Below are 13,517 nucleotides of genomic sequence, written 5' to 3'. Positions count from 1 at the left end.
CGGTGGTTCAAATTCACTAGTCCCTCCTTGGAAACCCTAATATATGGTCACTATGAGTGGAACCCGAATTGACGGCCCTTAACTGTGGGTTAACATGCTGGACTGCAAGGCCAGTAGCTCAAGCTCACCAGCCACTCTTCAGAAACCCTATACAGGGTCATTATGATTAATGACAGCACTTCACAACAACAGCAAAGCAGTTGAGAAAAATTAAAATTATTGATTATGTTTCTGGCGGGTAAAGCTATTTCTCTATCTTTTCCAACCCTTTCAAACATTAACAAAAAAGTTGTTTAGGAGAATAAATTCTGAGCTTTTAACTGAACTATGGGCTTCTTCCTCTCTGTTTAATTCTTGAAAGTAATAATGATTACGGCAAGTCATGGTTTTACAAGAAAGGCACATCAGCGGTTGTCCCCATTTGAATGGTATTCTCTAGAGATTGAAGTGAGACTTGTCTGATTCAGATAAAACTAGAAATGATTTGGCCATGGGTCAGGTTGCTGTTACTATCAGTATCACATTTATATCTAGGGAAAAAAATAGAATTGTTTCATTCTATTAGAAAACGAAACTGTATATATGTATTCTTGTTTTTGAAATACTTTTTTATAAGCTCAAAGCTTAGCTTAACCAATGGACATCTGATTCCCTTGCAAGTTCAGGTTTATTAACTAGAATTAAAGTCCCACTTACTCTGAGAATTTAGAAACAAGACAAGGGTAACTACTGAATTATTGAGTTAATTGTGTCATGGCATTTAGGATGAGAGGTCCGATGATACAACACATACCATCTGACATTCATATGGAGTCCTGGTGTGGCGCTGTGTGTTAATGTGCCAGACTGCAAAGCCGTTTGAACTGCAAGGTCAGAGGTTCAAGCTCAGCAACTGCTCCTCGGAAACCCTATACAGGGTTGCTGCTATGGGTTGGAACTGAGTCAACAGTACTTAACAACATGTGAAGTACATAAAGTACTAGTGTGGGTGTTATCTGGGGCACTGTTGGTTCAGTGTGAGAGACCTGGGGTTGCCACCACCGGTCTATCCATTGCTATGATTGCTGTGTAGCAATGATACTGAATTGGTTTTAGCAGAGCGTCCCAACTAAGACATGCTAAAGAAAGGCCTGGCAATTATATCTGAAAATCAGCCAGTGAAAACCCGATGGCTCACAACCGCCCATAAGGATTGTGCAGGACTTGACCAGCGGTGGACCTACCTGGAATCAGGCGGGATGGCGATTTCAGAATTCTGTAAGAGTTTGGCGCTCTCAAAGAAAACTCACTAGTTAAGAAAACTCCCTAGCAATTTTAGAAATTGGATGAAGTACCAAATGACCTTAGATCAGAAAGTAATGATACTCTTTGAAAATTTGAATAGGATTCAAGATTCAAGGCCATTAAAAGCCAATCTGATAGTAACTTGAGTTTCCATCAGTTGATCTTGCCGAGGCAGCCTCTTAAAACAGTTTTTCTCAAATACTCCAGGACCTTTGATGATTGTACCTGCCAAATTGTCTTCAGTGTGCCGTGTTGTGAAGTGCTGCGGAGTCAGTTCTGACTCATAGCGACCCACAGGGTTTCCCAGGATCAGCTACTGGGTTTGAACTGCTTACCTTGTGGTTTGCTGTCCGGTACCCACCCTACAGCACCACACTAGGGATATACCATACTGTTGAAAAGTACAGTCTGTCAAGTGAGATAATGGTAACCAGGGACTTCTACCCAGACCATTTCAGTGGGATTGAGCTCATAAAGTTTACGTTGTGGCTGTCAGGCTCCTTCTCCTATAGAATAAGGATCGTCACTCTTGGTGATTTTAATGATCAATTAATTGCTTTTTTATAGATTTTCAATTTCATGAAGAATATAGATTTTCTTTCTACCTGCACTTGAAGTAGTTTTGACATTTTACGCTTCTTGTTATTCTATTCTTTAAAAAGTTATTATCTAAAAACTCTAAAGATAGCCTTTCTCTTATGCATATTTAGTGACTGTAGCTAATTTCCATTTGAGTTTCCAGACACCCATTAGCAAAGTAACATTCTGGTAAAATAAAAGTCAGCCTGAAAAAAATCATTTCCGACTGATCATGCTTGTGGCATGTGACTATGACAAGGACCTCTTTAAATGGTCTGAATATGATCAACATCCTGAATATGATGTAAGCTTTCCCTTCTCAAACCTCTGACAATGTAAAATATGTTGTTTATGTATACATGTATATAGTAAAGCATATGTATAGCATTGCCCCGGTACAAAGTGTTCTGGCTTTCTTTACTCATAATTGCTATTTAGAACATGTGCCTCACGTGCATGGAAGGTACTTCTGGGTCTCATTAATCAATGTTCTAAATGCCAATCTCTATTGTCCAACTAACTCTTAAGCACATTTACCCCTCCCCCATTTGTTGATGATGCTTAACAAAACCTTAAAGAAACAATTGTGAGCTAAGTAAGTTTTGCTGCCTTCTGTGCAAGTGCTTCGTAGGTAGTAAATTTTCTTCTTGCTTTGCAGGCCATTGGAGAGAAAAGAGCTGCGCCAGATTCTGGCAAGAAGCCCAAGACTCCAAAGAAAAAGAAAAAGAAAGATCCCAACGAGCCCCAAAAGCCGGTGTCAGCATATGCCCTGTTTTTCAGAGACACGCAAGCTGCAATCAAAGGTCAGAACCCTAATGCAACCTTTGGAGAAGTCTCCAAAATCGTAGCCTCTATGTGGGACAGCCTCGGAGAAGAACAAAAGCAGGTAAGACACGATTCATCATGGCGATTTCTGAGCGAATACTTTTCCCTTGGTATGATTGCCTCTCAGGAAAGTCTTTCTAAGGTACAGAATTTGAAAAACCAAGCACACAAACATAAATAGAACAACTCTCCAGCCATTCGGGAACTGTGTAGGTTTCTTGGCCAGTTTGAGGGTGACTATTCGGGATCCGTCCAGAGAGGGTTGGAAGAAATCCAGGCAGCATCCTGCAAGCATAAACTTTTGATAATGATCTTTTCATTTCAAATACTGTGGATTTCCCTGCTTTGTTCCGAGGCGCTCTACAAAGGGATTAAGGCCATCCTGTGTGCCGTGTCATTGATGATCTTTCTGAACCTTTGTGCTGACCCGGTGGGTTTCTAAACTTTGAAGCCACCTATGTGTGTCTCATTATTGTCATCAGGCATTGTAATTTTTATTCCGTGTTCATTTTAAAGCTTAGCTATATGAGCGGATTCAGAGGCTAGGCATGCTGGTGGGAGATAACTTCCTCAGGGGTTTGGTCTCTTCTTCCCTAAGCCACTCCTCCACATAAACGAGGGAAGAATGGGTTCCTTGGGGGTCGGTCTGCCCCTGGCTCCTAGCTTGAAACTCCAATTACCATTCATAGGAGTTAAGGTTTACATATTGACAGAAGAATAGACCCCTATTAGTGTTGAAATAGAAAAATTGTTTCGGGAATGAAGAGTGGAAAACCCTTGCTTGTTTTGTTCACAAACCATAAACTCCTTCCTATAAGCATGTTTCAAGGGGTGATGTGACTCTGTTGCTGTTAAGTGCTGTCGAGTCGGTTCCGACCCATAGCAACCCTGTGTAGGGTTTCTGAGGAGCAGCTGGTGAGCTTGAACTGCCAGCCTTGTGATTCAAACCAATTTTGCAGTCCAGCACATTAGCCCACAGCACCACACCAGGTGCAACCGTAGAACTTTATTGTTTGTCTTCAGTGAGTTTATTGCTGTATATAGCAGACTGGTCTCTCTACTAGAAATGCCAAAAAAAAAAGAAAAAATAACCCAAATCATGTTTAAGATGATAGGTTTGTTAATGAGACTCATTGGTTTCATTCATGGGAATCACATCTTTGCTCTTCCTGCTGCCCTCTTGTCTCCCAAAACAGAGGTTGAAAGGCCTCCGTTGTCTGTCTTCACATACTCTATCACTTTAGTTTTTTACCACTTTAGTTTTTGTTTTGACCTCTTAGTGATTTAGTGCACTTAAGAAATATATGTGCAGGAAAGATGACATTGATGGAGAAACTAGTTACTTTCTATAATTTAAACCATTTGCGGCAAATTGTATTCTCCTTGCTACCTGAGTTACTGCCTTAGCATGAGGCCCTCCCTCCTGCACCGCTCTCCAGGAAACCAGGCTGTATCCTGACACGGTCCGCTCTTCTGTGGGTGTGAGCCATGGCAGCCAGGCCCGAGTGTTACACAGTAGACAGCGCCACTGGGTTTTCTAGGTGGGAATCTTTACAGATGGAGCCCCAGTGGCACAGTGGTTAAGCACACGGCTGCTAGCTAAAAGGTCAGTGGTTCGAATCCACCAAGCCCCTCAGTGGGACAAAGCTGTGGCAATCTGTGCCCATAAACATTAAACCTTTAAACCAGAGCCGTTGCCATGGAGTTGGTTCCAACCCATAGTGACCCTGTAGGAGAGATTAGAACTCCTCCTCCCTAGGATTTCCAAGGGCATAAATTTTGACAGCAGCAGACCGTCACCTCTTTTTCCTATAAAGTGGCTGTTGGGTTCAAACAGCTTTGGGAACCCTAACCCTGTATAATGCAGTTCTACCTGTCCTGTTGGGAGCTACTTAAAGACAATGATTAATCATTAGAGTACAGTTATCCAGGCCTTTGTTCCGCAGAGCTGCTGGGCCAACCTGTGGTTAGCAGCCGACTGCAAACTGCTCACACTGCCCAGGCTCTTTTCCTTTGTGACAATAAAAGTCACAGTTGTCCCCCATTTAGGTGGCCAGGATTTTGTTTTGTTTTAATACTTACCTGTGTTATCATTTAAAAATCAAAGCCAGAAAGCCCAGCACTTTCTGTGAGGAGTGGTGTGACCTAGTTTAGGCAGTAGTGATTTTATGGCTAGAATCTATATATTCAAGGCCGTGCTGACTGTGGTCTTTTTATAGGTTTATAAAAGGAAAACGGAAGCTGCCAAAAAAGAGTACCTGAAGGCCCTGGCCGCATACAGGGCGAGCCTGGTGTCCAAGGTAAGCTGCACAGGTGGGTGGTCCCTCTCAGAAGAGTTACAATTTTGAATTGGCCCTGAACCACTGGAAACATAAATCAATTTCTATTAAAATTGATAACATAGCATCTTGAACCACTCACAAACTTACCATGAGTTAATTAAGCATCTGAATCTAAAGATTTCCAAAAGAATCGATGGCTCCTATCAAAGTGTGTTCAAGATCTTTAAACACATTCCAGTAGTCTCTCTGTCTTTGTGTTAGGAGCTAAGCTCTGTGTTAATATTCTCTGAGGTATGTTTGCCTGGCATTTGTGGACCTCCAGTGATTACCTTATTGTAATTGGGGATGTTGCATTTTGACCGGGCACTCGATTCATTTAAATAAATAAACGTCATGCTTCTTTAAAATAAAATCATGCTCCACGGACTGAAATAAGACATTTACATATGTATTGTTTGTAACATATACAACAGAACACAGTATATTAGAAAATGCACCAATATCCCAAAGCAAATGGCACTGCAGATTACCTCAATGCAAAAGACACATTATATAATTTAAAAAAAAACAACACCCATTTAGTTAACTTTTTCTGTTACCTTCCTTAAATTTAAGAAGGCTTTGTTGTAGTTGTGGTTGTTTTTAAGTGCCGTCAAGTTGGTTCCACCACAAGAACAGCTGGTGAGCTTGAACTGCCAACATTGTGATTCAAGCAGCCTTTTCACCCCAGCACATTGACCAGCAATGCCACACCAGGACTCCATGAAGACTTTAGGGATGATCATTTGACCTTAATATGTTTCTGCTCTGATTCAGATTCTTTGACAAGCAGACTTACCTTTTCTTTGTCTTTGTATTATGTCATGTGCCACATAGCACCTCAGGGCATAGTAGACGTCACTGGCAAAGCCATCTTAAAAGGGATTAGTCCTTTCTTCTCGCTCTTCCTCACCTGAGTTGTTTCTTTTGTATATTAAAGCCTGTATTTGACAGCAGCTCAGATTCAGACCAACAGAGGTCCTTTTGCTCTTATGGACAGCTCCCATAATACTTGTTACTTCATTGTTGTTATCTGCCATTGGGTATGTTCCAACTCATAGGGGATCTAAGGAACAGCTGGTGAATTTGAACCACCAACCTTGTGGTTAGCAGTCCGGTGCTATAGGGTCACACCAGGACTCCTGTGTCCTTCACGAGAAAGAGAAAAAAAAACATCTAGCAGGTCAGTGTGGTGGTGGTGGTTTGCTTTGGAGTCGGTTCCGACTCATAGCAACCCTGTACAGGGTTTCCAAGGCTGTAAATCTTTATGGGAGCAGAATGCCTCATCTTTGTCCCGCAGAATGGGACAAAGTTTCGAACTGCTGACCTTGTGGTTCACAGCCCGATTCGTAACCACTACACTACCAGAGCTCACTGCTCTGGGAATTTGGAAGACACACAGTGGAAGATACCTAAGGGGACTTCAGAAAGCTTGTGGAAAAATTCCGTTATCTCTTCATTCCATTTTCCACGAACAGTTTGAAATGCCTTCTGGCAGTTTCTGTTGTCAAATGTGGATGTTGGCCACAACCCTTTGATTGTTTGGCTGCAGATGTTAAGCACTGAGGTCTGGTTGGTTGTTGACTGGCTGGAGTGAAGAGAGTAGAGTAACAGTATGTATACACTTCCTAATCAGATCATATAGTCCTTCACTTACCCAGAAACAGGTACAGGTGAGTGTGTGCATTAGGGTGTGAGTAATTTAACAACACATGGGTTTAAGCCGAGACCCAGTAAGTGCAGACATTTAGGAAGTAGCAGCCTTCAAGTCTATGAATGACTTAGAAGAACTAACTTGTTGAACGCTACAATCAGGATTCGGAAGTATTTAGAATGAAACGCAATGATTCCAGAACTAATAGGATGGAATAAATTCCAAATCTAAAATAGTCCTTTTTTTTTTTTTTTTTTTTTGTAACTAAGTGCAATTTGAGAAGTTCCAAGATTTATATTCAGAGACCTAGTGCACAGGAAATTAGTCCTCGATGGTGTCAGTTTAAAATCCCTTTGACCTGAGCCCAAAGTGTGAACTCGCTGCTCTGTATACATCTAAGGGTACAGTGTAAGGATTTGAGCAGCTCAGAAAACCAGGTTCTGTCTCAGCTTCCGCGGTTTACAGAGCCAGGTGAAGACCGAAAACCAGGTCCTAGTAGGCTAATTGAAAATTGGGAAAGGTGGAGGGTGGATTTGGGGGCATATGATCCTCATCCTTGGTGGCACGGTGGGGTAGGCATTGGGCTATGACTCCCACAGGGTTTGGCAGTTCTCCATGGGAGAAAGAGGGCACTCTCATCTCTCTGTCTGTCTGAGATTTACAGTCTTGGAAACCTGGTATAGGGTTGCTATGAGTTGGATTTGATGTGACGACACTGAATTACATAAGGAAAGCAGAAATCGGTCCCTATGTCCCTAGATAGAAGAACTAACTAGTCCAAGCGGGGAGGCTGCAGGAGGCAGGATTTCAGCCTCAACATGTTGTTGATAAGTGCCATCAAGTCAGTTCTGACACCTAGCGACCCTATATAGGGTTTCCAAGGAGCGGCTGGTAAATTTGAACCACAAACCTTGTGGTTCAAACCGACCTGAAGGTCAAGTGCTTATCCTATGGCACCAACCGTGGGCTTATCATATTGAATTGATACGTTCGACTCCCTCCTCCTCCTCCAGATGTGCCCTTACTGTATTCTTCATTCAACCACAAAAGAAAATAGCACCACTGGTGGCCATCAAGTTGATTCCAGCCCACGGAGTACTGTGGGGCAGAAGACAACTGGGCTCTGCAAGGGGTTTCAGTGGCTCTAATTTTCTGGAATTAGGTCTTCAGACCTTTTTTTTTCAAGGTGCCTCTGGCTGGACTCAAACCTCCAACCTCTAGGATAGCAGCTAAGTGTGTTAACTGTTTGCACCACCTTGTGAGCCCCCACACACAGGTGCTCCCACAAACCCATAATTTTTGAGCCCTGGTGGTGCAGTGGTTAGGTGCTCAGCTGTTAACTGAAAGATCCACATTCAAACCTACCAGTGGCTCTATGGAAGAAAAGACGTGGTGTTCTATTTCTGTAAACTGGAAGACCCTGAGGGGCAGTTTTACTTGGTCATGTTGTTGTTGTTAAGTGCCATTGAGTTGGTGTGGACCCATAGCGACCCTATATAGGATTTCCAGGGAGCGGCTGGTGGGTTTGAACCGCCAACCTTGCAGTCTAGTGCGTTCTCCTGCAGTGCCACACCCGGACTCTGCCATATGGGGTCACCATGAGTGACTGATGTAAAGGCATACAGCAATAGCAGAGAAAGAAAAAAAAAAAGAGTCATTAAGAGGAATCATTCCAAACACTGTTTTCATTAGTAAAGAGGTAATTATATAGTTTTACTAAAAATTTTATGGTTTGTCTCCATTTTGAGCTACTTGTTGATCTTATAACAGAGTCTACAAAGTCATATAGGTGTTGGACATTCTCCTCTAGTTGTGACTCCTTTGATGAATTCTGGTGATCCTTGAGAATATCTATTAAACTAAAACTTCTAAAGTTGCAAAGAATGTCAATTTAGTATCTCTAAGGAATCATGTTATTTTTTTAATATTCAGATGAGCACTGTTTTAAGTAAGTAATCATGCAAATACAGGACTTAGAAGTTTTCTCGTGGTGGTTGCTGTTGATCAAAAGAAATACCTACCATTCATTCAAGGAGTCCTGAGTGGTGCCGCAGAATAAGCGCTGGACCACAGATCGGTTTGACCAGCTGCTCCTTGGAAACCCTATACGGGACCGCTGTGAGTCTGAACCGACTCGATGGCACTTAACAACAACAACAACCATTCACTGAGGTGATCTGGTAGTGTAGATCACTACTACACTAACACTTGCAGTTAGTTGTGCTACTAGCTGCAAGACCAGCAGTTTGAATCTACCAGCCACTCGGATGGAAAAAGATGAGGCTTTCAGTTCCCATAAAGATTTACAGCCTGGAAACCATCTCCAGCTTCACTAGGAGTCGGAACAGACTCCACGGCACATTGCCACTAACATTCACCAAGTGCTTCCTGTAGGCCAAGAACTGTCCTACATGTTTAAGACATGGAGTTAATTGAATTCTTACAACCTCTACACAGGTAGGTACCATATAGTCCCATTTTGTAGATACTGGGAACTGAGGAGCAACAGTTTTCCCAAGATACAAAGTTGTTAATTAATGGAGCTGGCTTTGACTTCAAAGCGATCTGAATTCCACTGACTTTCAATATTACACGCTCTGTGATGAGATGCTTACAGCCAGACATGCTGAAGAATTGGGCTGAAGTATGTGTGGTGGCTCTCTTTTTCCCCAGCAGTGCTGTACAACAAACCACTCCTGAGTCTGGTGACTAAGACAAATAGACAGTTATTTTCTCTGACTGCTAGCTAGCTGATTCTTCAGATCTAGACCGGGCTCAGCAAGGGGGTCAGCTTGTGGGTCAGAGGGGCTTGATCATCCACGTATATGGTAGTCCACTGCTGGTTCGTCAGGGGTCGGGCAGCTGTGTCCCAGGTCATAGAGACAGGGGAAAAGTGTAGGGCCTCTGGTGGCATCAGCTGGCCACTGGGACAGTATTGCATCACCGCATTCCTAGCCAGAGCTAAGGCACAAGGAGCCCAGATTCAGGGGCTAGGAAATTGGACTCCATCTCTCAGTTGGAGGAGCTAATAAGTCTCCAGATAAAGGTGACTGGCAAGCAGGAACAGTAGTGGCTACTTCTGTAATTAACTTACCATTACCTGTATATGTTAACATTCTGGAATTCCCTTCGCCCCACCCACCCAAATCACAGGCTGCCGCAGAATCAGCAGAAGCGCAGACCATTCGTTCTGTTCAGCAAACCCTGGCTTCGACTAATCTCACATCCTCTCTCCTTCTCAACACTCCACTCTCTCAACATGGGACAGTTTCAGCATCACCTCAGACTCTCCAGCAATCGCTTCCTCGGTCCATTGCTCCCAAGCCCTTAACCATGAGACTGCCCATGAACCAGATTGTCACATCAGTCACCATTGCAGCCAACATGCCATCGAACATTGGGGCCCCACTGATAAGCTCCATGGGAACAGCCATGGTTGGCTCAGCGTCCTCCACCCAAGTGAGCCCTTCAGTGCAAACCCAGCAACATCAGATGCAGTTGCAGCAGCAGCAGCAGCAGCAACAGCAACAACAGCAGCAGCAGCAGCAGATGCAGCAGATGCAGCAGCAGCAGATGCAGCAGCATCAAATGCATCAGCAAATCCAGCAGCAGATGCAGCAGCAGCATTTTCAGCACCACATGCAGCAGCACCTGCAACAGCAGCAGCATCTCCAGCAGCAAATCAGCCAACAGCAGCTGCAGCAACATCTCCAGCTGCAGCAGCTGCAACACATGCAGCACCAGTCTCAGCCTTCTCCTCGGCAGCACTCCCCGGTCACTTCCCAGATCACGTCCCCCATCCCTGCCATTGGGAGCCCCCAGCCCACCTCTCAGCAGCACCAGTCGCAAATACAGTCGCAGACACAGACTCAAGTATTATCGCAGGTCAGTATTTTCTGAAGGCGCATGCGGCAAATGGAGTTGGTGTCTCGAGGAGGGTGGCATAGTAGGGTAAAACCGGATGTGGCGGAAACTTGTAAGCTGGTGTTGGTTATGCAGCGATGTGTAACAGATCAAACGGTCCTCTCACGTGTCTATTAGATAGGCAATAAGAACTACAGTGTAGCTGGCTATCATCGTTTAGCTAACTATAAATCACTTGGTTTTTAAACAGGAAAAGCTGTGCTCTTTTATGTGATGCCTTTTTTATTTATTCAGGCTATACCTACAATATGTGAATCAAACCCCTTAATGAATCCTGGGACATACTGATGACTATAAACTGGCCTCTCTCAGTCACAGAACACGGCCTTATTTCTCCCCAAGTGAATAAGCCACACTTCAAGGCTCTTTGAACGTCCGAAGCCCTAAAAATAAAAAAGCACAGTTGTAACTACCTGAAATATGAAGATTCAGTTTCATACAAACGTTTGTATGATATGAATAGTTGATGGCGTTTTTTTGTCATGAGAAAACTAATGTAAATCACAGACTTTTGCCAAAGCTCTTATTTTTTTTCTTAAATTTCTCCAGAAGAGAGAAAAAAAAAATTGCAAGTGATTAGATTCAATTATTGACTCGCTTTCACTTTTTCTCCAAATCAAACTGCAGTATCTGTTGTAACAACACCTATGACCGCTGTTAGCCCATGATGTCATTCCAACTAGAAGAAATGTGAATATTATATTCTGTGTTTTGAGTGATGAGTTTCGAAAAATAAAAACACTGTATTTTTCAAAGGGAAATGCACTTAAATGGAAACAGTTATTACAAAAGTTAAGATTTAAAAAAAAATCAAGAGGTTTTATTATGATGTAATACTGGTAGAATATTTAAAAGGGACAGCACATCTGAATAATCAGTGTAAATATTTTCTTTCAAAGTTGTAAGTTTTCATATCATGTGTTGTAAAGTTTTCATAAATGAGGCTTTAAGGTAAACACTGGTGGCATAAACCATTCATTGCTACGTTGCTTATTGTGTTTTTATGCTGTTTTATACTTTTTTTATGAGTTACGATAGCAGCAATTAAGTTGTTTGTATTTTGCTTAACTAAAAAAATGCTTTTATCTTGCTATAGAATAAACACATTTCAGTAAAAACCGTGGACTGTATTTTGATGCAACAACAAGGAAACTGTTCACGTTTCAAATAAAATGATCTGTCAGATTTCATTTTTTGGTCCTTGAATACGTATAGCAGGGGGGAAGATGCCACAGATCAAGTGTTATTTCTGCCCAAACATTCTCTTCCGTTTTCAGTGGGAAATACCGTAATAATTGCTAAGGATTTGGATTGTACCTCCAAAACAGGACTCTTTTATTTAAAAAAAAAAAAAAAAAAGGCAAAAAACCTTTGGAAGTATTTTTGCAATTGTCTTTTTCTTAAGGTAAGTATATAGAGAAAAACATTTGTTTTTCTACATGGAGCTAGAACTAGGTGGCACTGAGTTATTGCTATTTAAATGGATGGTGAATGCTGAGTATTTTATTTATTTTTTATTTTTCCTCATTCATTTTTTTTGAATATCTTAAACCAAAATAATTCTTTCGTGCCTGGTTCTTGCCCCCTTGTCTTCCTCTGTAGTGGCTCCTCTTTGAAAGTAGTCTGACCACTCTCCCCTGTTGTCTTGCATGATTAATTACAGCATCTGTCCTGTCAGAAGCTATAATGAAGAGGTCTTGATAAAAATTGCAAATTACCACTGGCAACAGTCTTAAACTGCTTATGATAAAATGAAAATTAAAAACAGCAAGTGTCAACCCTGACCAGAATCTTTTCTCTGGAAAGAAAGACGGTGTGAATGGTGATGTGCCCAGCTAGCATGTGCAAAACTGAAAAAAAAAAAAAAACCCGTGCAATCTGGATTCCTAAAAGTTGTTGTTGGAGTTCAGAGAATATTTACTATATGTTGTGGCTTATGAATAATGAATCCAGCTTTCAATATTTCATAATCCTTTTGTACATTGCATTATGTACAAATATTGAACAGCAAGAGATTCTAATTATAAATTTATGGATTTCTTGCTGTAGAAAAACGTATGTCTAAATCGAGGCTTTTCATAAGATGTATTAGTTGACAGGTAGCAGTGTTCAAACAGTCTTAGAATGAGGCCTGATCACATCTACAAGGGGGGATTGGATTCTACAAAGACACGATCTGCTTACATCAGACCCATCAGAGGCAAAGCTGATGGTGGAAGATTTTCTATGAATTGAAACTAACATTACATAACAATAAGACCCGTTTTATATTCTGCTGTGAAACCTTTAGACAAATGTCTTCAAAATTAATTGCTAAACTACATGTGACAGTAATTGTGTATTAGTTCTGTAATTGTCATTTTGAAAACCCATGAAGTATTGCTTGGAAAAAAAATGTCACTAGTGATAAGGCTTAATTGCAAGTGAAGTCTGTTTTCAGCTGTTTGCAGTTAGAAGCAGGTGTTGTAACATCTATTAAATGATTTTATAAATCTTGGGTTTTATCACCTTTGATTAAATGCTGCTAAGCTACTGACAGTCAATTCCAGGGGAAAAATAGTTTAATAACTCCAGTTTAAAAAATTAATCACCAGGCCAAACTATATACTGTCATGTGTTGGATAACGTGCCGAATATAGTCTGGGAAATAGGATGTTAGATGGTTTGGACGTTGTGGAATACCATTTTACATACAGGCAGACCACCCCCCTGGGTTATGAATGAATTTGGTTCTTAATTCTTTAAGTCAAATTTGTACATCAGTCAGACCCGTACCAGTGTGGTTTCTAACAACAAATGTTTGTCTTGTAATATAGTGTACCTACCGTCTTATGCATACAAAAACATTAAAGACTTCCAGATCACTTGAAACGCATTTAGCATAGTAATACAGTAATTATAATAATACTTTGATACACATTGCAAAGTAG

The 13,517-nt window shown here is 41.6% G+C and overlaps 1 protein-coding gene across 2 annotated transcripts in view; it reads left to right on the top strand.

Moving 5' to 3' along the window:
* Positions 1-11,776, top strand: part of TOX3 (TOX high mobility group box family member 3) — a 173,699-nt gene extending 161,923 nt beyond the window's left edge. Inside the window, exons 5-7 of one of the 2 annotated variants that reach the window (XM_006863514.1) lie at positions 2,522-2,749; positions 4,908-4,988; positions 9,817-11,776. In XM_006863514.1, coding sequence (XP_006863576.1) covers positions 2,522-2,749; positions 4,908-4,988; positions 9,817-10,563 — 1,056 coding nt within the window. In that variant the 3' untranslated portion in view covers positions 10,564-11,776. The remainder of the gene's footprint in view (positions 1-2,521; positions 2,750-4,907; positions 4,989-9,816) is intronic. The other variant, XM_006863515.1, reaches the window with a different exon arrangement.
* The last annotated feature ends 1,741 nt before the right edge of the window (positions 11,777-13,517 follow it).

Source organism: Chrysochloris asiatica, unplaced genomic scaffold (genome assembly GCF_000296735.1).
Source record: "Chrysochloris asiatica unplaced genomic scaffold, ChrAsi1.0 scaffold00055, whole genome shotgun sequence".
NCBI lineage: Eukaryota > Metazoa > Chordata > Mammalia > Afrosoricida > Chrysochloridae > Chrysochloris > Chrysochloris asiatica.
The sequence above is the reverse complement of the archived record's forward strand: the minus strand, read 5'-3'. Positions and strand labels throughout refer to the sequence as shown.